This window comes from Callorhinus ursinus, unplaced genomic scaffold (genome assembly GCF_003265705.2).
Source record: "Callorhinus ursinus isolate GAN/ISIS: 27379988/994484 unplaced genomic scaffold, GSC_fseal_2.0 scaffold29, whole genome shotgun sequence".
Lineage (NCBI taxonomy): Eukaryota > Metazoa > Chordata > Mammalia > Carnivora > Otariidae > Callorhinus > Callorhinus ursinus.
The window spans coordinates 734,061-761,146 of record NW_027397091.1 but is presented as its reverse complement, the minus strand read 5'-3'; the positions used below and the strand labels follow the sequence as shown (position 1 = coordinate 761,146).

The window sequence follows — 27,086 nt, the reverse complement described above, 5'->3', positions numbered from 1 at the left end:
TGTGTGTGTGTGTGTGTGTGTGTGTGTGTGTGTGTGTGTGTGTTTATGCCCACACAGAGGGAAGACGGGTGGCTTGGGGAACCAAGAGACCGAGGGTAGATTGGGGAGCATCGAGTCTATTTGGGGGAACCTTTGAAATAGAGGTGCCTGCTGGAGATATTCTAGACGCCGGGGAGTGTGTGTGTGGGGGGGGGGGGGGGCAGTGCCCAGGAGAGGAGGGCCTAGGCAGGGAGAAAGTCCCCGCAGGGCAGAGACTCCAAGCCTGGGAGGGGACTGAAGAGTCAGGCCAAAGAGGGAAACTAAGAAGCTCAGTGAAAGAAGGTCCCGTGCGAGGAGGGGTCAAGGGCTTCCGGTGGGGAGGAGGCAGAGCAGCCGCTTAGCGGGAGTGGCCGCAGCTTAGATTTTGGCTAACTCAGAGACCCCGGCTCTGGTGCAAGGCGGGGGGGGCTCCCTCCAGCAACCCTAGTCCTCTCTGCCCCCACCCCCTTTCCCCCGCCTGACTCCTTACCTGTGTAGACAAAACGGCCCGGGGCTCCCTTGCAAAATTGCTTGGACTTGTAGGACAGGGTCACCTCCACCACCCCGGGAATGTGCCGCGGGGGCGTCTGAACCCGTATGGCGTGGGGCGTGATGAGCTGCGAGGGGAGAGGGGAGGCCTGCGGGTTCCAGCCCGGGGCGAGGGGAGGGCCCAGCCGCGAGGCCCCGAGGGAGACTGGCGGGGGGGTGGCCCACCTCGCTCCACACGAGCACGTTCCCGAACACGACCTGCAACCCGTCGAAGAAATTGTCGCCGATGACAATGACGGTGGCGCCTCCTGTGGTCCAGCCCTCCCCAGGGCTGATGGCCTTGATACAGGGGGTGGCCGCTGGGAGGCAGGAGAGGAGACAGGTCAAGGGCCTGCCCCAAGGTGGGACTGGGGGCTGGCTGGGCCTGGGCCCGGGGTCCTGACCTTCAGAGGGGTCCAGGCGGCGCGCCCTGCGACCATGCTTGGAGTTGTTGTGCACAAACATGTTGTCGGACACGGCCAGCACGTGTCCGTCCACGCTCACCGTGGTGGACACCACCACCTGCAAGGAGAGCAGAGGCCTGCCTGGCTGAAGCCCTCAGGGGCTCCCTGCAGGGGACTGTGGCGGGCAATTTGCAACTTGGCCAGGGTGGCTGGAGGCTGGAGCTCAGAGTCATGGGCATGGGAAAGAGCTTCCCCCACCCCACCCCCACCTGGGGCTGAACTGGTGGGAGAGTGGGGCGGGCAGCTAGGTCAGGTGACAGCCCAGATGCGCCATCTCTGGCTGCCCAGGAGAAGTGACCCCCAGGAGCTAGAAAAATCAAGAGCCCTGAAAAAATCTCTGGCTCCTTGGGCAGAATGGCTACTGTTTTGGGGCACACTTGCACCCCGGGCTGAATCCCCGGGGCTCCAAGGCAGGAATGTGTTTTAGGCAAGTGGGAGTGAGGGTTGTGACTAAGGGGGGAGGCAGCATCAGCCTGAGAAACCATGAGCAGGAGCCCCCACCCTTGGGAGGAAACTGGGGCTACCTCCTTCTCTCCCTCCCACCCTTCACTGAGAGGGGTGTGCAGGTTGGGGATGTACTAAGGGCAGCTGCTCTCTGCTTCAGGCTATGCAAATTAGCTGGGTCGTTAATCATGTAAAAATGTCACAATTAGCATCTCCTTAAGTGGGACTCTAATGAAGCCTCCCTTGGCAGCCAGCATAAGTTGAGATGGAGCTGCCCCACCCCCAGCAGGCACCGGGCCCTAAAGCACAGGGCTGGGCAGAGATCTGCCTTGGGGCTTTCCCCAAGGTGGCAGGACCACAGCCTTCCCCACGCAGCCCATCAGGAAGGGGTGGGTTTGCAAGGGGACCCCTCTCCCAGACCCACCTGGAAGCGGCGCATGTCTCGGGGATTCCCTGCATTCTTTAGGCAGTTCTGGTTGCACTTGAGGAAGAACTTGAGGAAGAACCTGAAAGGGTGTGGTAGGTGGGCTCAAGGGCTGGGGTAGAGGGTCTGGAAATGGATGAAGATCCAACTGGTCCCTTCCATGCCGCTTCCCAGCGGGGTTACTCCCCTCCACCTGCTTACACAAGGCACATAACCCCTATTCCCACCACCAGCTGCGTATATACAAAATGCCTGATATACACCAAGTAGACCCTTCCCAACTAATTCACAACACAGAATATCCATCCCCGCCCCCAGCGTAGGATCACACAGTGCTTATTTATTCCACAAAGCATATACCCATCACACCCACCCAAAGGATAGTCCCCATAAATACTATGTCCGTTATATATACACGATATATACCAATTACTCATGAGTTATACCCACCACAAAATGTATATGCCATTTGCAGTATGTACTCACACTTACCCATAAACTTATCCCACACCACGTATATACGTCATACTCTATGTGCATCACACATGCAGTGCATCCGCATCACACAGCATATTCCCCTCCTGCGTATACTATCCCCCACACCATGCATACTCATAATAATACATCTATCATATATACCGTGTATGCCTTATATACTATCACTCACAAAATACAGCCATCACACAGTGTATACCCACTACACTCAGGGTACACCCTTCACAGAGCATATACAGTCATATTCCACATACAGCCTGTAGTCATCACATATGTATGGTATACTACTGCCACACAAAGTCTATACCCATCACGTGCAGCATCTGCCCATCCTATACTGTATATGCACGGAAACAGTGTATCTATTAATATATCCTTTATGTTGTATATGATTACCCAAAATACAGTCATTGCAAATGCCATAGAGTCATCACAAATTGCAAGCAGATCGCCCTTCCTCCTTTGCAGCAGATTCCCCCCCCCCCAACAAATCCGTTTTGCACACACATCTCGCTCACACATAGCAGACTCCCAGCCATGGCACACCTGACCCAAACAGATCTCTCGTGCACGTATTCTACATGCGTTATACACAGAGCAACAACCTCATCAGACAGAGCCTATACCCATCACACACACGGGGTGTACCTGTCAGACACGCCGTACAGATGCACATTGAATATCTTCTTTTTCTCATACAGTAATTGGAAAAAAGCACAGTATATGCAGTGATGAGACTGGTTTTTAGACAAACACATGAGACCTTGGTCTTCCAGTCCTTCTAGGCAGTTGGCTAGGATGGTGGGGCCTTAGCCTTGCCAGCCACTAGGGAGGTAACCAAGGATAATACTCTGGATTTGTGCTCTTAGTGAACTCAAAATACTATCGACATCTGCCCTAGCCCCCACAGGACCCTGAGAGCATCTGGGGAGACGCCCTTTACAAACTATGGCATGCAGGGTTAACGTCTGCAGGGCTTGGGGTCCTGGCACGTGGCCCGCCTCCTGGGCCATTCCATGAGCTCTGCCAGTGTGCATCCTCATTTTACCACCACCCCCTGGTTTTGAACCCCAAATCTGAATATCCAACTTAACTCCCTAGAGTTGCCTCCAAAGCCTGCAAGCATGAACTTCACATTCAGAGCAAGATTTGTCACAGGTTCTAAAAGCGAGTTCCCAGAGAGGAGGTCCCCAAGTGTTGGTAGGGGTGGGCACCACCCCTGGACTGAAGTGTCCCAAGGGGCAGTCCCTCATTAGGAGTGGGAACCAGTCATTTTCCTAGAGATGCGGCCTCTTGTCCACACTGCTGACACATGACCACCTGTCATAACCCCCCCCCACAGTGAATACCCTCTGGGAACCCCCTTCATTTTCCTTTCTTTTTTTTTTTTTAAAGATTTTATTTATTTATTTGAGAGAGAGAGAAAGAGAGCACGAGAGGGAAGAGGGTCAGAGGGAGAAGCAGACTCCCTGCCGAGCAGGGAGCCCGATGCGGGACTCGATCCCGGGACTCCAGGATCATGACCTGAGCCAAAGGCAGTTGCTTAACAACAGAGCCACCCAGGCGCCCTCATTTTCCTTTCTATAGGGACATTACATCCACACACATTTCCATCCCCAGTGAACACCCGCCCCTGAAAATACTTTCATGTAGTGTAGACCTTCTATACAGCCCTACAGAGGAGCATTCTGGGATGCAGGTGTCTCACATGACCCCAAACAGTGCACACCCACCATGTAGACCCTCCACATTCACCCCTACTGGATACACTGCAGTGCAGACAGCTTATATGCCCCCAAACAGTAGTCACCCCAGTGTAGATGCGCTATTTACCCATAAGGTCACCCCAAAGTGCAGTCACCTTAATTGCTCCCAAACAGCATGCCTGCTCAGTGCAGACACTCCATTTATCTCACATAATCCGCCATAGTACTATTTCCTATGTTCCTATGAGACATCTCATGGTGTCACCCGTGTCCGCAGTAACCACCTTACGCGTGCCCCACATTTACATGACATAAAGCATAGACACCCTCATCACACGTGGTGCAGACCACTTCACGTAAATTCCACATTCATGGGCTCAGTCCTTTACAAGGCGCTAGAAGGAGGAGGGCAGATGTCGGGATAGGAACAGTCTCTATCCTGGCTGGGATTAAGGCTAGCCCTTGGATATCCCTGATGAAGCAAGCATGGGAGTGTCCCCCAAGGAGACACGCACTTCCCTCATATCCACACACATGCCCACTGCACCGAACCCCACTCCCAAACCTACAGAGTCCAGAAGAAGGGTTCCTGAGATAGGGCCCGAGATGTGGGCTCTGGCCCAGGTGCTGACTCACTTTGTGGCATCTCTAACCTCCATCTCCGTCCACCAGGAGAACCGGGAGAGTAGCTGCTGATGGCTACTGAGGCGCCTTCCAGGGACAGCTTCTGGGACGTCCTCTATTTCCAACCTCCCATGGCCTCACTGCTGTTTCCTGAGCAGCCTTGCCCCTCTGCTCCCGGGGAGCCCCCTCCGCCTTTCCTCGGCAAGTCTTCCCTCCCTTTCTCTTTCCAGTATCCCTCACTTCCAGAAATAAGTCATGGGTGGTATTTGTCCTGGGTCTACACCGGTTCCCACTACTTGTCTGACCAGCCGTGTCTGGCCATTCTAGACTTCAGGGACTGCCCCTCCCTGGGAGCCCCAGGGCCCGGCCTACACCTCCAACTCGGTGGACCTGCCCCAGAACATCTCTGTTTTTAAGCCTGGTGCAGAGTGGTGTTGAGGAAGAAGCAGCCACTCAAGGCCTGGGCCCTCCCTGGGGGTGTCAAAGGTCAGTTCCCTATCTCCTTCCCCGAACTTCTAGCTCAGAGCTGCACCCAGTCAACGTCAGCGATCGTGGAGCTGCTGATTCTCACGCCCTGCCAAGTGGTGGTCCGTGAGGCTGCTCCCAGCCAGCCACGGCTGAGCCAAAGCAAACAGTCTGCAGAGAACCTGCTGCTACCGCAGTGTGCCCCCGACCCCGCACCAGCCTCAGGGGCATTAAGAAAAATTACCCGCAAGTTGAAAATAAGGCAAAATGCTGACTAGGAGTCCTTTCAAAGTCATCCTGGAACAGTGGTTTTCGAAGTGTGCCACCTGGCTCAGCATCAGCATCAGCACCACCTGGGAACTTGCTAGAAATGCAGAATTTCAGGCCGCACCCTGACCCACTGAGATGCTTCAGGTTCGGCCCAGTCATCTGTGTTTTCATAAGGCTTCCAGGTGATTCTGATGCCTCCTAAAATTTGAGAGGCACTGATCTAGAGCTACACTATCCAATCCGGCAGCCACTAGCCCTGTGAGGCATTGAGCCTTTGCAATGTGGTTTGAATTGAGATGTAAGTATAAAATACACACCGAATTTCAATGACTGACTTAGGAAAAATACGACAGAATGCCAAATAGCTGACTAGTAACACTGTTGTATTGGTTACACACTGAAATAATATTTTAGATATACTGGATTAAATAAAATATATTGTCACAATTAATGCTACCAGTTCCTTTTCTTGTTTTAAAAATGTGGCTACTAGGGGTGCCTGGGTGGCTCAGTCGTTAAGCGTCTGCCTTCAGCTCAGCTCATGATCCCAGGGTCCTGGGATCGAGCCGCGCATCAGGCTCCTTGCTCCGCGGGAAGCCTGCTTCTCCCTCTGCCAGTCCCCCTGCTTGTGTTCCCTCTCTCGCTGTGTCTCCCTCTGTCAAATAAATAAATAAATAAAATCTTTAAAAAAAATGTGGCTACTAGTGAAAATTTAAAATGACATTTGTGGCTTGCATTATATTTATATTGGACAATGCTGCTCTCCAGTGTTACGTTAACAAAGCCACTTAAGTGTTACCTAATTCTCCTAGGGGAACGTAACTTTGACTTGTATTTGCTATTGATTGGGACCTAGACTCTATAAAGGTGGTGCTAATTTGCAGGCAAATGATAAGATGTAAATGATTTTTATTGGGAGAAGTAAATAATTTGTTTGGTAGAGAAATTTGCCCTAAAGTTTGTAATTATATCGTTCTAGGGACATTAACGAGCTTTGTAGCTAACTTGCCAATTGTTTGTTTTTTTAAGATCTCATTTATTTATTTGAGAGAGAGAGAGAGATAGTGAGAGAGAGAGCACAGGCAGGGAGGAGAGGGAGAAGCAGGTTCCCCGTGAGCAGGAAGCCCGACATGGGGCGCGATCCCAGAACCTGGAGATCATGACCTGAGCCAAAGGCAGACGCTTAACGACTGAGCCACCCAGGTGCCCCTACCCTCACTTACTTTTACTAGCTTTTCTAATAATATATCTCATTTTCTTTTTTTTTTAAAGATTTTATTTATTTATTTGACAGAGAGAGACACAGCGAGAGACACAAGCAGGGGGAGGGGGAGAAGCAGGCCTCCCGCGGAGCAGGGACCCCGACGCGGGGCTCGATCCCAGGACCCTGGGATCATGACCTGAGCCGAAGGCAGACGCTTAACCACTTAACCAACTGAGCCACCCAGGCGGCCCCTAACTTGGCAATTGTAGTCCAGTGTTTTTTTGTTTTTTTGTTTTTTTTTACATACCCCCATTTCTTCTCCCTTCCTCCTTCCCTAGAAAGAACCTGGCAGGGTCTGGGTAAGTGAGGACCAAGTTCTAGGGCCCGGGATATCCCACAGGTACCTGAGGCAGAAGACTGCATGTGCACTTGGTCGAGAGGCTGTGAAGCCTTGCTTGTCACCAGGGAAGCACCCACCAGCCACGCCTGGATAAGCCTCGGGGAGGGGCATTTTCTGAGCAGCTCCCTACCATGAGCCCGGAAGTGAGCCTGCGGGAACCCCTTTTCCTTGGCTGGTCTGAGCGGAGGGGGGGAAGGGGAGGAGGAAGGGGAAGCAAGACCAGGCCAAGTGCATAGCCCTGGCTGACCTGAGTATCCCCAAGGAGAGTGAGCATTTTAGGATGCTCTCTGGGTCAGTGCAGGACTTGTGCCCAGAGCCAGCCCCACTGTGGCCATGAGGCTCTAAGAGGGCACGTCTCCTTATCTGGGCCTCACAGGAAGAGGAGCAAGAGAGAAGTGAAGTCCCAGGACCTGCCATTAGGCCATTAGAATTACTATAAGAAAAATACCAAAAATACAAGAATGAGTTACAAATAAAATACAAAACTACACACACACACACACACACACACACACACACACGGAAGTAAAAAGTGATCCAGGTCTAATCTCTCAAGCACCTGGAACTCTGCTGAGCTCATCGTTGGCATTACCTTGTTTAATCCTCTCATACCCCTGAGGTGGTGTAGGTCTGTGATCATTCCCACTTTACAGATGAGGAAACCAAGGGTAAGCAAGAATAAACTACAAAGTCACAGTAAACGCCAAAGTCTGGATACGACTCTATGAACCATCGATATTGACAAGAATCATGGAAAATTCCCTCTAATTGGGCTCTCAGAGTCCAACCCTGCCCCAGCCATGAGGCTGGCAAGCAAGCCTCCTTCAAAAGGAGCTCCGAGAGGCAGGCTGCACAGGGATATGTTTGGCCATTTCGTGGCGATATCTTCAAGGTCACAAATTCAGCAAGGTTGCAAAGGAGACGCAGGTCCCCTTGCTCCTAATTGGAGGCCTTTGGCTGTTTTGACTGCTGCTCTCAGTCCGAGAAGGTGTTCAGGATTAAAGACTAGTTGCACAAGATGAGCCAAGAATTGATCATTGTTGAAATTCAGTGAAGGGTACTGGTGGTTCATTATTCTCTTCTGGCCTAGATGTTCAACATTCTCCATTATAAAAAGTTTAATAAAAGACCAGAGGAAGCACTGTGGACAGTGGTCATCCAGCTAATAGGGCAATTCAAGGGTGGTAGTTATGCATCGTGACCCGGTCACCTATGATTTAAGTGAAAGGTAAGAGCAGTTCGCTCGCACACCTGTCTCACCACATCCTGAACGTAGCTTAGCCTTCCTCGTTGTTCCTATAAATGCTTTCTATTCCTCCCTGTAAAAACAACTCTAGATGAAATTAAAACGAACCTTTCTTGTCAATGGAATAATCCGTACCAAGGAAGCAAATGTTGGATTGAATGTGACTCTGGTGCAAACATCTGATGTATATATAACTTCTCAGGGGTGACACCACTGCATAAGGAGAGCTCCCCAGCCCAGCGCTTTCCTCAGAAGCGACTCCATAGATAAAGGAACATGTGGAAGTGAGTGATGTGAGTCCACTCGCAAACTCTGGGTTCTCAGGGGTGGAAAGCAGTGTCCAGGTACCAGAGGGTGGTGGGTGCCTGCTGGATTCCCCTACCCCCGGCCGCTGTGAGCATTGGCTATTAAAGGGCTCACAGCTGCCCCCCACTACCCTCAAGTTACCCTCAGGCAGAAGCATATGCCCCTCACCAGCAGCCCTCAGCCAAAGACAGACTGTAATCACTCGGAGGACCAACTTCCTGTGCTCTTCACATTCCAGAACTCCCCAAGGGCTCAGGCTGGTGCCAGACTCCAGACCCCAGTCTCCTTGCTAAGCTTCTCCTGTGGATGCTGTTCCCTTCTTTTTCTCCCCAGAGCTCTCCTCCAGTAAACCCCTTTCACAAGCAACCCCATCTCCAGCTCTGCTTCTAGGAATCTCATCCTAAGATACCAGGTCACACAGCTTTGCACCACCTTTGCCCTCCCCACATCCCATGAGAGACTCCCTTCGAGTGGGAACCCTGTTCCCCCTTGCAGAGAGAAAACTGTTAGTAATGTCTAGATTACAAGCGCTGTCCGAGAGAGCTTTTCCCAAAATGATATCCACTAGCCACATGTAGCTACTGAGCACCTGGCATGTGGTCAGCGTGACTGAGAAACTGTTTTCAATTTTGTTTCATCTTAATGTATTTACTTTTATTGTTTTTTTTTTTTAAGATTTTACTTTTGAGTAATCTCTACACCTGATGTGGGACTTGAACTCACAACCCCGAGATCAAGAGTCCCATGCTCCACTGAGAGCCAGCCAGGCGCCCCATTGTTTCATTTTAATTTAAACTGAGATAGTCACATGTGGCTCATGGCTACCGACCATATTGGACAGTACAGATCAAGAAAGAGGAAGTGATGGGAATGGATACATGGGTTGGGGCAGGGTGTTCCAAACAAGTGTCCTGTGACTACCTTGGGAGACAAAGCAGAATGGGGGCAAAGTGTAGAATAAAACTAGATATTTATTTCTAAGTCCAAAGCTCACATTACAGCCTGGGATGGGGAATTGGGGCCGGGAGAATCCTCAGCTAATTTTGACTCCAAAGGCCTTGCCTTTGAGCTCATGAGCCTCCGAAGAAACAGAACATCTTCCAGGGCAGGGTCTGTGCCCTGTTGTCACTGTCTGCAACTCCCTGCCCCCAGCTCAAGGGCAGAGGAGGATCCAGATGGCTGGACCATTCATTCCCTCATTCATTCAACACACCCATTGAAAAAGATGTATTTGACACCTTACGTGTTTCAGGCAGTGCAATCTAGAGGTGAATAAGGTCTTAAGGAAATTACAATCCAGCAGGAAAGAGAGGAACCTAAAGTCCAGTCAGTACGATAGAGTGGTGGACCCAGCTGTGTAAGCTGCCCTGCGTAAGTGCGCCAGCCACTGTGTCTGGCAGAGACAGGAGGGCTCCTACAGGTCTTTGGGGCCTTGAAAGACCAGGGGCATTTTCCCTGAAAGAGGAGTAAGAGGAGGGGCCCTTCAGGCAAAGGGAATAAATAGTCCTGCCAAAGGGCCTGGGGGCATGCATGGCACACTTTCCCGGTGGCATCTGACAAGACAGAACAGGAGAGCTGTGGACCAGGGTCTGGGATTTGGAAGCTGGGTGGTGGGGAGTCAGCAGAGGGCGCCTTATTGGCTGTGTCATTTGGAGGCATTCTGCCTCCAGGGAAGTGGGCACCTAGGGATGGTGAGCGAGGGGGTTGGGGTGATGATCCAGGCCCCGGTTGGGGTGGCCCAGATGGGGGTGGTGCCCCCTACTTCCTGATCTCGGCCTGGGGCAGCAGCCAAAGCCAAGTGTCCCCGGGGCCACAGCCACCTGCCAGGCCTGGACCTGGGCTCCCCACCATGATCCTTACTTGGGGCAGAGGTGGCTGCAGTGCAGATGGGCTGGGGGACTATAAATAGCCGGGGCGCATACATTAGCATGCCAATGCACCCGCACCCCATCCTCTATGCTAATGGCCCACCATGCGCCTGAACACCTTCTGTTCCCCTGCATGCATTTGCATGCACAATTAGCATAATCTTGTATAATTAATGAACAGCGTCAATTTTAGCTCCTAAGTAATTTGATTAACATGTTGATAGGGCACTTACTAGGCTCTCCAAACCTCAGGGCTGGGCATGGGGCCTGAGGAGAGGGGGAGAGGTGGTAAAGAGACTGCAATGGGGCCCCTAGCTGCCCATGAAGAGTGGTGGTGACTCCACGTCTCTGAGGGAGGGATGGAGGGGTAGAGGGGCTGCTAATGGGAGGCCTCTGGGTGCCCCACGCGGAGCGGCAGGGCCACGTGGAAGCACAGTTACAGTGGGTCACCTGAGCATGAAGCCCATTTTGTGCCCATGTGGACAGACACACACACACACACACACACACACACACACACACACACACACACACCCTGCATGACACCTCCCCCCTCAGCCTTGGGAATCCTCTGTGAATGCAGGATGCTGGACTCCAAGGGAAGAACAAGAAGAGGAGCTGGGATAGAGAAAAGGTGGGAAGGGTGGCGGACGGAGGAGATGGACAGGCAGATGGAATCCACAGAGGAGGGAGATGTGCTTGTAAGTAATTTGGGGATCTGAAGGGGAACAGAGGGGTCCCAAGACTGAAGAGAGGAAGCTGTGTGTTCTTCTGGCTTTGGGTGGGTGAGCCAGGCTCCCAAGCCACAAACCTTGGCACCTCCTATTTATGAAACATGTGAGAGGCAGAGGCTGGGGGTCGGTAAGGCCCGGCACCTTCCTTAACGTGCCAAGCGACCCAGGGCAGAGAGGACAGAAGGCCGAGCGTTGCCCCCTTCCCATTCAGAAACCATTCCACTCCCAGCCGCAGACATCCCAGGACCCCTGACAGAGGCTCAGACTCCTCTCCTGCTCATCTCTCACCGTGGTCAGAGTCAGGAAGCTTTCCTTTAGCTCTAACTGACTTTCTTGGTGCTGTCGAGGCTAGTTCTCTGAGATGGGCAATCAGGGTGAAGGTGGGCTGGGGTAAGAAATGATATCGTGGCAGGCCCTGCATAAGTACATCTTACTTAACTGAGGGAGGTGGGAGCCTTGATCCAAGTCATCTGGCCAGACATTCCACGTTGGCTTGCCTCTCCCAATTCTGAATAACCCTTAACTTTATGGAGAGAATTTATCATTCAAATTGCAGACAGGTGATTTGCTAGCCATCTCCCACTCAACCTGTTATGGTCCCCCCAGACTTTCTCATGCCCATGCTTCTTCTCTCCTCCAATATCCTCTGGGGACATTGTCCATAGCTCCACTCCTGCCTCAGTGTGGGGGCCACTCTGACCCTGAGCTCAGCTTCAGCTGCCCGGTAGTTTTCCCTTAAATCTCTGTTCTGAATTAGGGGTGGCTTGGGGACCCTTGTCCTTGGGTCACCCCCTAGGGGTGGCTTGGGGAGTCCTGGGGGTCATGGGAGAATCTCACATGAACCCCCTCTGCTTCTCTCTCTCTCTCTCTCAAGGGCTCCCAGCTCTGCAAGGAGTGGAGTGGGGAAGGAAGTGCAGTTCATTCTGCAGGCAAGAGGGAAACCTCAGTCCCACCTCGGCACTGACCCAGCAGTGAGGTTCTAGGACCCAGGAGAATTGCCAGAATGGGCTCCAGACAGAAGCCTGTGCTTGCAGCATCAGTGTGGGAGCAAAGAAACCCTACTGGAAAGAGTCGAGGAGGTGGACACCATTGTGAGCTTGTTTTGTGGCTGTGGAAAAAAAAACTGAATATTGCGTTGACCATTGGGTTAAGAAGGAAAGTTGATTCTTTTACAGTTCTTGCAACCCCTTCTTATCATTGCCTTTGTCAGGTTGTGCCTGACCTAGACACTGGGGTTTAAGTTTGCCCACAACAGGGGAAACTAAAGCTTACCTCTGCCAGGTGGCTCAGACACAACCTGTTTCAACAACATCACTACAAAAGCCACTCTGCCCCAGGCATAACGACACGCCAGAGTGCATTCATAGCCCACAGCTCCAGTCCACCCTGGGAGCCAGAGGAGGAGAACCGCAGGCTTCCCACAGCAGGGAATCTTCCCCACCCACTCCCACACCAGGCCAATCAAGAAAATATTTAGTCTTAGAGCTGTGATGTCCAATACGGTAGCTGCATGTGGTTAAGTTTGAATTAATTAAAATCAAATAAAATTAAAAATCCAGTTCCTCAGTCATAATAGCTACATTTCAAGTGCCCAATAGGTACATGAGCCTGTTGGCTACCACACGGGTCGGTGCAGAACATTTCTATCCTTGCAGAGAGTTCTGTTGACAGTGTTGTCTTAAAGCTTTACGTTGATCTCTCTTTCCTTGTATCATAGGTAAAGGCTTGAACAGTTATGTTTTATCTCTTCAACTGCTCTGTAAGCTCTCAGAGGGCAGGAATCATTGTTTAAATTTTCCCGTTTTTCCCCAGTGATCCATCATCCATCCTCACAGCAGGCGCTCACTGATTCATGATGGAATTCAAGAGTCAAAATTACTATGACTGGATGAATACTGGACCAACGCCCCCAAATCACTTTTAATAGGAAACAGTGTAAAATCCTGGATTTTGACACTTAAGAGTGTCAGTTGCAGAGAAAGAACTCTGAGAATTGCAGGGAAGGAACCTGTGAAAATCCATTCCTTGATAACACCAAGAGGAAGACAGGCAAAAGCTGTTGAAATAAACTTTTTCAGAACTTGGAAATTAACAGAAGTTTTGCACAATCCATGGAGTATTTATTCAAGAGAAATTAATGAATCTTAATAACAGAGAGCTTTGCAGTATTTTAATTTGCCCTATTCCCATCCCCTTCTTTCTAGCTCTGCAGTAGATTTGAAAACCAGCAGCATTGCAACCATGGTAGCTGGGAACACTAGCTGCCTAGTAGCCATTGTAAGGATAAGACTGTGTGGAGCTTCTCACTGTGTATTCCCAGACAACTGTCACTATTTGATCTGTCTGGCAGCTCCCTGACAACCCCATTCATGGGAGTAGTCATTTGACCTGACCCAGAGCTTTGCTTATTGGGAAAATCCCCATCCTCATGGTGTTTGTTGAAAACAACCATTGTCAATTGTTTAACATTGCTGTGGTTGGAGGCAGTGACACTAGTTGGGGAAAACAAGAGTCTGGCCGGAAACTTTAAAGGAAAAAGTGGAAATGACATGTTCATGGGGGCACTCTGAGAAGTTTCATATATTTCTGGAGATCTAGGAGGCCATGTGCATGTGCAGGGAAGAGCACATGTCCAGGAAAGATCTTAGAAGGCCCTAGTCTCTTATCTCTGGCTGATTCTAAAACCTGCACAAGCAGGAAGTTAAGTCAGGGTTGTAAATTGCTGGAACGTTGAAGGCATGCCACAACACATATGCAGCAAATGATTTGGCAAATGATTGAAGACAAATTGGTTTAAAGCATTTAGGAATGCCTGTCCAATCATAAGCTGACCACTAAGCTAACTGAACAAAAACTTTAGTGGCCACACATGACAAGACTTTATAGAATTAGTCCACAAAAGTCACTAAGTAAACAAAGATTAACAGCAACAAACATTGGGAAGGGGAAGCTGATTTCCAGTTATTACACTGTATTATTAAAATGCCCAGTTTTCAATGAATAATTATGAGATGTGCAAAATAACAGGAAAGTATGGCCCATACATGAGAAATAAAGCATTAATAAGAATGGTCCCTGAAGAAGCCCACATATTAGATTTACTAGATAAAGACTTTAAATCAGCCAATATAGATATGTTTAAAGAATTAAAAAAAGTATGAGAATACCTCACCATATAGAGAACATCAATAAAGAGATACAAATAATTAAAAAAAAAAAAAAGAACCACATTTAAATTCAGGAAATGTGGGACACCTGGGTGGCTCAGTCAGTTAAGTGTCTGACTCTGGCTCAGGTCATGATCTCAGGGTCCTGGGATTGAGCCCCTCACTGGGCTCCCCACTCAGTGGGGACTCTGCGTGTCCCTCTCCCTCTGCCCGTCCCCCCACTTGTGCTCCCTCTGTCTCTATCTCAAACAAATAAATAAAACTTTAAAAAAACTCAGGAGCTGAAAAGGACAACCGAAATGAAAAATTTCTAGACAAACTTAACAGCACATCTGAATTGACAAAAACAAAAAATCAGTGAATTTGTAGATAGGTCAGTTGAGATTAGTTTTGGAGCAGAAAGGAAAAAGAACAAAGAAGAGTGAACAGAGTCTAAGATGTTGTGGGAAACCGTCAAGCATACTAATATATTCATAATGGAAGCCCCAACAGGAAAGAAGAAAGGGAAATGGACCGAAAGAATATTTGAAGAAATAATTGCCAAAAACTTCCTAAATTTGGTGAAAAACCTTATTCTGCAATCCAAGAAGCTTAATGGACTCCAAGTAGTAGGAACTCAAAGAGATCCACAATGTAGACACATCATACTCAAACTGTCAAAAGCTGAAGACAGAATCTGGGAAGCAACAAGGAAGCAACTCATTACCTACAAGAGAGCCTCAATGAGATTAACAGCTGACTTCTCATCAGAAACTATGGAAGTCAGAAAATAGTGGGATGACATTCGAAGTAGTGAAAGAAAACGACTGTCAAGAAAAATTCTATATCCAGCAAAACTATCCTTAAAACATGAAGCATAAATTCTTGAAAAATTAAATAAATGAGAGATGAATTACAACATTTTCAGATAAAAATTGAGAGAATTCCTCACTTGTTAGTGAGCTTTCTTTAAGTTAGATCTTTCTTATGAGAAATATTAATGGGAATGGGGCACCTGGGTGGCTCAGTTGGTTAAGCATCTGCCTTTGGCTCAGGTCATGATCCCAGGGTCCTGGGATTGAGCCCCACACTGGGTTCCCTGCTTAGTGGGGAGTCTGCTTCTGCCTCTGCCCCTCCCCTCTGCTCATGCTCTCTCCCTGGCTCTCTCTCTTTCTCAAATAAATAAAACCTTTAAAAAAAGAAATATTAATGAACACAGTGATTATAAAACTGTGTTGATGGGCTTGTAATGTGTAAAAATACAATGTGATTGACAAGGATATAACAAAGGAGAACTGAGGCAATGGAGCTATAGTAAAGCATTGTTTTGTGTATATTGAAATTAAGTTGATATTCATCTAAATTAGATTGGTTTTTAAAAGATTTTATTTATTTATTTGAGAGACAGAGAGCAAGAGTGCACGAGTGGGGGGAGGGGCAGAGGGAGAGGGAGAAGGAGACTCCCTGCTGAGTGTGGAGCCTGATGCAGAGCTTGATCCCTGAAATCATGACCTGAGCTGAAGTGAGATATTTAACCAACTGAGCCACCCAGGCATCCCTAAATTAGACTGTTTTATTTATTTATTTATTTATTTTTAAAGATTGTATTTATTTATTTGACAGAGAGAGACACAGCGAGAGAGGGAACACAGCAGGGGAGGGGGAGAGGGAGAACCAGGCTTCCTGCCGAGCATGGAGCCCGATGTGGGGCTTGATCCCAGGACCCTGGGATCATGACCTGAGCCAAAGGCAGACGCTTAATGACTGAGCCACTCCGGCGCCCCAGATTGTTTTAAATTAAGATATTAATTTTAATTCCCAGAACAACCACTAAGAATATTACTTAAAAATACAGTAACAACAATAACAGAATTAAAACAGTACACTGGAAAATATCAATTTAACACACACACAAAGGCAGTAATAGAGGAATAGAGGAAATACAACAGAAAACACATTGCAAAATGGCAGACATAAATCCTACTTTATCAGTAAGTACATTAGATGTAAATGGATTAAATACTCAAATTAAAAGGCAGAGATTGGCAGAATGGATTAAAGAACATAATCTAACTATATGATGTATATGCAAGGCATGGTTTAGATTCAAAGACAGAAATAGGTTGAAAATAAGGGCACGTGGGTGGCTCAGTCATTAAGCGTCTGCCTTCAGCTCGGGTCATGATCCTGGGGTCCTGGGGTCAAGCCCCTCATCAGGCTCCCTGCTCAGTGGGAGGCCTGCTTCTCCCTCTCCTACTTCCCCTGCTTGTGTTCCCTCTCTCATTGTGTCTCTCTCTGTCAAATAAATAAAATCTTTAAAAAAATAAAATAAAGTAAGCTCATAATAATAAATATTTTTTAAAAAAAGAAATAGGTTGAAAATAACGGGGTTGGAAAAGATGTATCAAAACAACTAACCAGAAGAGAGCTGGAGTAACTTTATTAATACCATTCTAAATAGACTTTAACACAAAATTATTACAAGAGATAAAGACATTTTATGTTAAAATGTCAATCTGTCAGAAAGAAATAATAATTATATGGGCGCCTGGGTGGCTCAGTTGGTTAAGCGACTGCCTTTGGCTCAGGTCATGATCCCAGAGTCCCAGGATCGAGTCCCACATCGGACTCCCTGCTCAGCAGGGAGTCTGCTTCTCCCTCTGTCCCTACCCCCTCTTGGGCTCTCCCTCTCTCACTCTCTCTCTCAAATAAATAAATAAAATCTTTAAAAAAAAAAAAAAGAAAGAAGTAATAATTATAAACATATATGCACCTGATAATAGAGCTCCAAAATACAAGAAACAAAAAATGACAGACTGGAGGAAGACATAGATAATTCAACAACAATAACTGGAGACTCTAATGCGCTACTTTCAACACAGAACTACTAAGCAGAAGATCAACAAGGGAATAGGAGACTTGAACAACCCTCCTTATTGCCTCTCATACAATAAATGAGCTACATTTCACATGACACTTTCAAGACTTAGCATCATAAAGATTTCATTTCCACCCAGGTTAATCTGAATTAAACATGATCTCAATAAATATGACACACAATCAATAGAGTGGAAGGCAACTTAAAGAATGGGAGAAAATATCTGCAAATCATATATCTGAAAGACTTAATATCCAGAATATATAAAGAACTCCTAAAACTCAGTAACAACAAAAACCAAATAACCTAATGACAAAAATGCACAAATGACTTTATAGAGATTTCTTCAGAGATGATGCAGAAATGGCCAACAAGCGTCTGAAAAGATGCTTAACATCACTTATCATTAGAGAAATGCAAATAAAAACAATGAGATATTGAGGGACCTGGCTGGCTCAGTTGGTAGAGCATGTGATTCTTGATCTTGGGGTTGTGAGTTTGAGCCCCACACTGGGTGTAGAGATTATTTAAAATAAAAAATCTTAAAAAAAAAAGACAATGAGATATCATCTCACACTTATTAGGATGGCTACTATAAAAAAAAGTGTTGGTGAGGAAGTGGAGAAATTAGAACCCTTGTCCACTCTTGATGAAATTGTAGAATGGTGCAACTGTTATGGAAAACAGTATGGAGGTTCCTCAAAAGATTTAATAAAGGACTGTCATATGATCCTGCAATCCCATTTATGGTTATATATCCAAAGAGTAGGGTCTCAAAGAGATATTTTCACACTCATATTTATAGCAGCATTATTTATTATAGACAAAAAATGGAAGCACCCAAATGTTCATTGATAGATGAATGTGGTACATATGTGAAATAGGATACTATTCAGCCTTAAAAAGGAAGGAAATCCTGTTATATGCTACAACATGGATGAACCTTGAGGAGAGTATGTGAAGCAAAATAAGCCAGTTGCAAAAAGACAAATACTGTATGATTCCACTTATATGAGGTATCCAAAGTAGCCAAATTTAGAGAAACAGAAAGTAGAATGGTGGTACCAGGACTGGGGAGAGGGGGAAATGGGGAGTTGCTGTTTAATGGGTACAGAGTTTCAGTTTTGCAGGAAGAAAAAGTTCTGGAAATTTGTTGCCCAACAATGTGAATATATTTAACACTACTGAACTGTATGTTTTAAAATGATAAGGATAGTAAATTTTATGTTATGTCGTTTTTTACCACAATTAGAAAAATGACATCAGTAAGTAATTTTTTGATGACCTAGACAATATGCCTGGGTGGCTCAGTTGGTTAAGCGACTGCCTTCGGCTCAGGTCATGATCCTGGAGTCCCGGGATCGAGTCCCGCATTGGGCTCCCTGCTCAGCAGGGAGTCTGCTTCTCCCTCTGACCCTCTTCCCTCTCGTGCTCTCTATCTCTCATTCTCTCTCTCTCAAATAAATAAAATCTTAAAAAAAATAAAGTTAATATAAAAAAATAATTAAGAATAGTGGGGGGGGGCACCGGGGCAGCTCAGTCGGTTAAGTGTCCAACTCTTGATCTCAGCTTGAGTGTCCAGCTCAGGTCATGATCTGAGGGTTGTGAGATCAAGCCCCACGTCAAGTCCATGCTTGGCATGGAGTCTGCTTGATTCTCTACCTCTCCCTCTACTCCCCCCCCCATTTGCTCCTTCTCTCTCTCTCTCTCTAAAAAAAAAAAAAAAAAAGAATAAAAGAATAGTTGGGAAAATTCTACAATATAAGAGCAATGCAAAGGAGTACTAGATCCACCTGTTACTAAAAAATGTTATAAATATTCAAAATTAAAATAGCATCATATTCCCACATGAATAAATAGATGGAATAATGATACAGGATGGAAAGCCCAGAAATACAAATAATTACATTTAGAATATAGCATGGGTGATATTTATAATTGGTAGGGAAAGATGGATTATCCAATAATTGCTATTGGGACAATTGGAGCTATCAGAAAAAAACATAAGTGGACCCATATTTTTTTTTTTAAGATTTTATTTATTTATTTGAGAGAGAGAGAGCAAGCAAGCAAGAGAGAGAGCACAAGCTAACGGGAGAGGCAGAGGGAGAGGGAGAAGCAGGCTTCCCACTGAGCAGGGAGCCCCATGTGGGGCTCAATCCCAGGACCCTGGGATCATGACCTGAACGGAAGGCAGATGCTTAACGGACTGAGCCACTCAGGGGCCCCTAGGTGAACCCATATTTCCTAACTTTAACCAGGGTAAATTCCAAATGGATGATTTCCTCTTCCAGTATTATGTTAGACTACATATCTTTGAAATGCCTTCCTGGGGCATCTGGGTGGCTCAGTCAGTTAAGTGTCTGACTCTTGATCTCAGCTTAGGTCTTGATCTCAGGGTCATGAGGTCAAGCCCTGAGTTGGGCTCCACACTGGGCATGAAGCCTACTTAAAATAAACAAATAAATAAATGAATGAATAAATAAATAAATAAAGTACTTTACCAATACGACCATATCCTGAAGTTTATCTAAAAGGTAAGGAAAATCTCCAAGGATTAAAAAAAAAAACAAACCCAAAACAAGAAGTTGAAATCTAAGTGGGAGCTATGAGCTATGAGCTAGCACAAATATTAGGGTTGTACTGGTGTCAAATGGCAATACAAACACACCGGGATGGAGAAGAGGGACCACTTCAGATGAGGGCCCTGAATCCTCTGAGGAACCTACAAAGGTCCCAGTTTGGTAACACCGCCTATTCCTGGTGGAATCAAACATATCCTTCCAGAGGAAAGCATAGCCTGTTCTGGCCCTGATGGGATTCAACCAAATATGAGCTAAAATAATCACTACCACAATAATAACAACAAAAACACCAAACAAAGAAACAAGCCATCATGAATAAGAGCCAGCAGAAGTAATGAACAACAAATATAGAACCCAAGGTCTTCTGATATTGGAATTATCAAGTACTGAATGTAAAATAACCACAAACATTTTAAAGAAATAAAAAGTTAATTAAAAAAATGAGTAAGCACCAAGAGACCTTCCCAAGTAGCCAGACATAGTTGAAAAAGAACTAAATAAAACTTTTAGAAATGGAAAATAAAATCACTGCAATCAGTAGCTCCCTGGATAAATTAAACAATAGTTTAGATACAACTAAAGGGAATTAGTGAACGAGGAGATGAATAAAAAAGAATGCAGTACAAAGAGAAAAATAGGTCAGACATATAAAATTGTTTAGGGGGCGCCTGGGTGGCTCAGATGGTTAAGCGTCTGCCTTCGGCTCAGGTCATGATCCCGGGGTCCTGGGATCGAGTCCCGCGTCGGGCTCCCTGCTCCTTGGGAGCCTGCTTCTCCCTCTGCCTCTCTCTCTCTCTCTCTCTCTCTCTCTGTCTTTCATGAATAAATAAATAAAATCTTTAAAAAAAAATAAAATAAAATAAAATTGTTTAGGATATATGGAGGACAGAATTAAAGGTCTAAATTGGAGTGTCATTTGAGGTGCTGTAAGGAGAAAGGAGAGAATATAACTGAGATGTTAACATTAGGCAAAGGCTGAGCAATTTTTAGAAGTGATGAAAGATATAAATCCACAGATACAAGAAGATCAACAAATTCTAAGCAGGATAAAAAAAAAATTCACAACCAGACAAATTAAGAGTAAACTGAAGAACTCCAAAGACAAAGAGAAGCTCTTATATACAGAGAGGAAAGAGAGTTTACTGGCAAAAGAATGACACTTATGCTGCACTTTTCAACAGCAGCAATGGAAGCATTTTCAAAGTGCTAAGTAAAAAAATAACTACCAGTCTAGAATTATGTTCCCAGGAAAGCCACCTTTCAAGAAAGACAGTGATATAAAAACACTGATAGTAAAACAAAAGTGAGCATGTTGTTTACCACCACAGACCTTCACTAAATTAGGAACTTCTAAAAGATGTACTTCAGAAGGAGAGAAAGGGACCCCAGAGGAAGTTGTAAGATGCAAGGGAAAAAAAAAAAGATAAGCAAAAAAACCCCCTGATAAATCTAAAGAAAAAAATTTCATACATAATTAAAAATATTAACAATGTGTGGAATTTTGAAAGAATTAAAATTCTGGACCACATGTCTTATAAATAGGGCAGGGGTAATACAATGGTCTGAGATTAGTGGTGAGCTGGTAAATATTTAATAATCATTTCTGGTGGGGGGGAACCCGTGATTTATAATGTTTTTGATTTCCATGATTGTATATGTTCCCTCTGTGGCTGATTTCAAGCTACCCATGTGATGTCACTGAATATGGAGTTGAAAAGAGATACTAATAATTAGCTCTTGTGAAGTGGTATGAGCCAGCTCCAGCACACCACCATCCAAGATTCTAGTATTAGGAAAGAAATTATGACTTTGTTAAGAATACATAGTAAATTTCGAGGGTAATAACTAAAAGAATAGAAATTAAGTGAACAAACCAGTAGAAGGGAAAATGCAATGAGAAACACATACACTACATCAAACAAAATTCTCAATTTTTTATATAGCAAGAAAGGAAAACAAAGAAACACAGAAGAGGTGGAACAAATAAAAAGCACAAAGTAAGATGGTAGAAAATAGTTGAAATAAATAAATAATCTCAATAAAGAAAATGGACTTAATTTGCCAGTTAAAAAACAGACTGGATTTAAAAAAAAATCCAGCAATATGCTGTTAAAAGATAAAGACTTGAAACATAAGGACACATAATGGTTGAAAATAAAGGATGAATAAGAGTGTATGATGCAAGCCATTTGCAACGACATGGATGGAACTGGAGAGTGTTATGCTGAACAAAATAAGTCAATCAGAGAAAGACATGTATCATATGACCTCACTGATATGAAGAATTCTTTTTTTTTTTAAAGATTTTATTTAATTATTCATGAGAGAGAGAGAGAGAGAGAGAGAGGTAGAGGGAGAAGCAGGCTCCCAAGGAGCAGGGAGCCTGATGCGGGACTCGATCCCAGGACTCTGGGATCATGACCTGAGCCAAAGGCAGACGCTCAACCATCTGAGCCACCCAGGCGCCCTGATATGAGGAATTCTTAATCTCAGGAAACAAACTGAGTGTTGCTGGAGTGGTGGGGGGTGGGCGGGATGGGGCGGCTAGGTGATAGACATTCGGGAGCGTATGTGCTATGGTGAGCGCTGTGACTTGTGCAAGACTGTTGAATCACAGATCTGTACCTCTGAAACAAATAATACATTATATGTTAAAAAAGAAGAAGAAGAAGAAGATAGCAGAAGGGGAAGAATGAAGGGGGGGAAATCGGAGGGGGAGACGAACCATGAGAGACGATGGACTCTGAAAAACAAACTGAGGGTTCTAGAGGGGAGGGGGGCGGGCGGGATGGGTTAGCCTGGTGATGGGTATTAAAGAGGGCACATTCTGCGTGGAGTACTGGGTGTTATGCACAAACAATGAATCATGGAACACTACATCAAAAACTAATGATGGAATGTATGGTGATTAACATAACAATAAAAAATTATTTAAAAAACTAATGATATAATGTATGCTGATTAACATAACATAATAAAAAAAGTGTATGATGCAAATATAACCAAAAATAAGTTAAGAGAACCTGTAAATAATATCAGATAAAACGGACTTTATTTTTTTTTATTTTTTATTTTTTTAAATTTTATTTATTTATTTGAGAGAGAGAGAATGAGAGAGAGCACGAGAGGGAAGAGGGTCAGAGGGAGAAGCAGACTCCCCACTGAGCGGGGAGCCCGATGCGGGACTCGATCCCGGGACTCCAGGATCATGACCTGAGCCGAAGGCAGTCGCTTAACCAACTGAGCCACCCAGGCGCCCTAAAACGGACTTTAAAGCAAAATATATATTAGAAATAAAGGACCAATAAATGCTGATAAAAAGTTCAACCCAGAAAAAAGTTACAAGATTTTAAAACTTGTCCACACTCAATAAAATAGTCAATAATATACATATATATTATTAATTACATATTGTATATATTAATCTCCCACATGAACTTTTGGCTTATCTTTGTGGGTTCCATCAATTTTTGATATTAATATATATAAATTTTGATATGTATATATAAAAAAATTGGTGAAGCCCACAAACATAAGCTGAAAGTTCATGTGAAGATTATAACCTCATTTCTCAATTTTTAATAGGTCAAGCAGACATAGATAAAGACAGATCCGGACAACACAGTTAACAATCTTGATTTAGGGGTGCCTGGGTGGCTCAGTTAAACTTCTGCCTTCAGCTCAGGTCATGATCCCAGGGTCCTGGGATTGAGCCCTGCATTGGGGGTCCCTGGTCAGAGGAGAGTCTGCTTCTCCCTCTTGCTCCCCCAAGTCATGCTCGCTTTCTCTCTCACTCATTCTCTCTCAAATGAATAAAATCTTTTTAAAAAATCTTGACTTAATGGACATGTATACAAAGTGGTAGACCTATTAGACACACAATTAGGTTAGAAATTAGTAACAAAAATAAATAGAAAACACCACATGTTTGGGAATTAAAAAACACACTTCTACTTCTGCTTCTAACCAAGATAGAGTAACAGAGACCACATTTATCTGTGGCCTGAAAACAAAACAAAAGAAAACAAAACAAACCAGACAAAATGCACAAAACATTTTTCAAGGTAATAGACATCAGACAACAAAAGACAGTGATCTCTAAAAGATGGGAAATAAATGAGGTGAACATGACAAATGTCTCACTATATTGCTTTAAGAGTTTCCAGACCACAGCACAGGAGGGGTAACTGAGACAGAGTCTAGCAGACCCCAGAATTGAGGAGATGTACTGAGAGTCCAGAGACTAAGGTAGCTAGACTTCATAGAATAGAGCCTCATAGAGGAGAGAGGTACATAGAAAGAGAAACCAGAAACTTGTGAAGGGTCCCCCTTGAGTATTTAGTAGAGTAGTGATCAGTGTGTTCCTATGAAGAAATTACCCAAGGCCAAGGAAAGAACTCCCAAAAGGAATAAAGAGAACAGTCCTGGTGCTTGAATAGAGATGGGAATAGCGCCTGTTTCTACTAGCTAGACTTGAAAAACTCATAATTCATGGGATAATGGGTAGAGTACTCAAGAAGGTCTTACTTTAGGAGTGGGGAATACTAAGTCCTAGATTGAGTATTGCTGTGGAACCATCTAATAAGTCATGGAATCAAGACTCAAAAAGTTCAAACTATTCCCAAGTAACTTAACTGCATCCCAGAACAAAGCTCAAGAAGATTTATAGGAATACAAAAATATCCAATGCCCTACAAGGAAAAATTCATGTCTGGCATCTAATTACAGAATGCCAGGCATGCCAAGATGCAAAAAAATAAGACCCATAATGAGAATAATCAATCAATTGAAATAGAATAGACACAGATGTTAGAAGCTGCAGAAAAAGTCATTAAAAGAGTAATTATAACAGTATTTGTTAAATTCAAAAATTTAAGTAGATACATGGAAGATATGTAAAAAAAAAAGATACGAATCAAACTTGTAGAGATGAAAACTACAATGTTTAAGATAAAAAAATATATTGTTTGGATTAACAACAGATGAAACAGTGCTGAAGAAAGGATTAGTGAACTTGAGGCATGGCAGCAGAAACTATCCAAAATGAAAAAAACAAAACAAAACAAAACAAAACAAAATCCCCTAAAATGAAATGTGAGTGAGCTGCAGGACAACCTCAGCAGTTTAGTATTTGTAATTGGAGTAACTGGTGTTCCTAAAGGAGTGGGGCCACGGGGATGATGTATAGAAAAATACTTGAGAAAATAATGGTAAAAAACTTTCCAAAAAGGGGCACCTGGATGGCTCAATTGGTCAAGCATTTGCCTTTGGCTCAGGTCATGATCCCAGGGTCCTGGGATCAAGCGTCACATCGGGCTCCCTGCTCAGTGGGGAGTCTGCTTCTCCCTCTCCCTCTGCTCCTTCCCCGCTCACACTGTCTCTCAAATAAATAAATAAAAATCTTAAAAAAAAAAAACCTTTCCAAATGTAATGAAAACTGTAACATCATAGATCCAAAAAGATCAATGAGCTCCAAGCACATGAAATATGAAGAAAAACTACACCAAGGCATATCATAATCAAGTTAAAAATGAATAATAAAGAGGGGCACCTGGGTGGCTCAGTCGATTGGGCATCCAATTCTTGATTTTGGCTGGGGTCATGATCTCAGGACCGTGGATTTGGGCCCTGTGTCGGGCTCTGTGCTCAGCATAGAGTCTGCTTGTCCATCTCCCTCTGCTTCTCCCCCCACTCTATCTCAAGAGTAAATAAATAAAATCTTTAAAAAAAAGGATAATAAAGAGAAAAATCTTAAAAGCAGCCAGAGATAAAAGACATGTTTATGTACAGAAGAACAAAAATAATGATGGAATCAGATTTCTCATCAGAAATGCAAGAGAGAAGACAGTGGAACATCTTAACAACAAAAGTCAACCTAGAATTCCATACCCAGTTAAAATACAAACAAATATTAAAGGATGCCCTTCAGACATAAGAAAAATGGAAATCTGGGTCTACAGAAAAGAATGAAGAGCAATGGTAGAGAGAAAAATGGTGACTACATGGGCAAATGTATATCCTTCGTATTTAAAAAAATCTCTTTAAAAATAATTGCTTAAACAAAAATATCCACGTATTGTGGATTTTATAACATATAAAAATAGAGTTCATGACAATAGCATACTATGCATGAAGTGGTATGACTGGAAGTAGGCTACAATAACCTAAAGGTGTGTACTTTAAGTCCTAAAGCAATCACCAAAATAACAAAATAATTTTGCTAATAAGTCAACAAAGGAAATAAATGAAATAATAATAAAAAATACCTGAATAATCTAAGAGAATGGAAAAAAAAGAACAAAGAACAGAAAACAAACAGAAAGAAAATATCAAGATAGACTCAAACATAACCATATCAATAATTACATTAAATGTAAGTGGCCTAAGTTGTTGAATTTGTCAGCATAAAATTGTTCATAATATTCCCAATCTATTTAATATCTCTAGAATCTATAGTGATGTCACCACTCTCATTTCTGATACTGGCAAACTGTGTCTTCTCTCTTTTTTTTCTGATCAGTCTGGCTGTAGGTTTAACCATTTTATTGATCTTCTAAAAGAACCAGCTTCTGGTTTCATTGATTTTCTCTATTGTTTATCTGTTTCCTATTTTGATATTTATTAGTTCTTTTCTTCTGTTTACTTTGGATTTAATTTCATCTCCTTTTTCTGGTCTCCTAGAACAAAAGCTGAGGTCATTGATTTAAGATTTTTTAGCTATGACATCAAAAGCATAGTACATAAAAGAAAAAAATTTATAAACTGGACTTCATGAAAATTTAAAAACTTGTATTCTTCAAATAACACTGCTAGGAGAATGAAAAGACAAGTCACTGCCTTGGAAAAAATTTTTGTAAAATAGATATCTGACTTGTATCCACAATATATAAAGAACTCCTACAACTCAGTAATAAGAAAACAACCCAATAAGAAGGGAGATGATGGTGGAATATTTGAACAGATACTTCTTCAAAGAAAATATATGGATGGCAAATAAGCACATGAAAAGATGTTCAACATCATTAGTCATTAGGGATGTATAAATTAAAACCACAAAGAGATACCACCACACATCTATTAGAATGGCTAAAATTAAAAAGATAGACCATTCTCATGCTGATGGGAATATAGAGGAACTACAACTCTCATACACTCCTGGTGGGAATGTAAAATGGCACAACCACTTTGGAAATCAGTTAGGTAATTACTTATAAAGTTAAACATACTTTTACCATAAGATCCAACAATACCACTCCTAGGATTTTACCCGAGAAATGAAAG

At 44.3% G+C, this 27,086-nt stretch overlaps 1 protein-coding gene across 2 annotated transcripts in view; it reads right to left on the bottom strand.

Annotated features, from left to right (window-relative positions):
- The window catches only part of EBF4 (EBF family member 4), a 57,778-nt gene that overhangs the window by 7,193 nt on the left and 23,499 nt on the right, over positions 1–27,086 (bottom strand). The window contains exons 8-11 of one of the 2 annotated variants that reach the window (XM_025876608.2): positions 1,879–1,960; positions 951–1,068; positions 733–866; positions 509–635 (exon numbers count right to left, since the gene is read on the bottom strand). In XM_025876608.2, coding sequence (XP_025732393.2) covers positions 509–635; positions 733–866; positions 951–1,068; positions 1,879–1,960 — 461 coding nt within the window. Of the gene's footprint in view, positions 1–508; positions 636–732; positions 1,069–1,878; positions 1,961–27,086 lie in introns of both variants that reach the window. The other variant, XM_073878474.1, reaches the window with a different exon arrangement.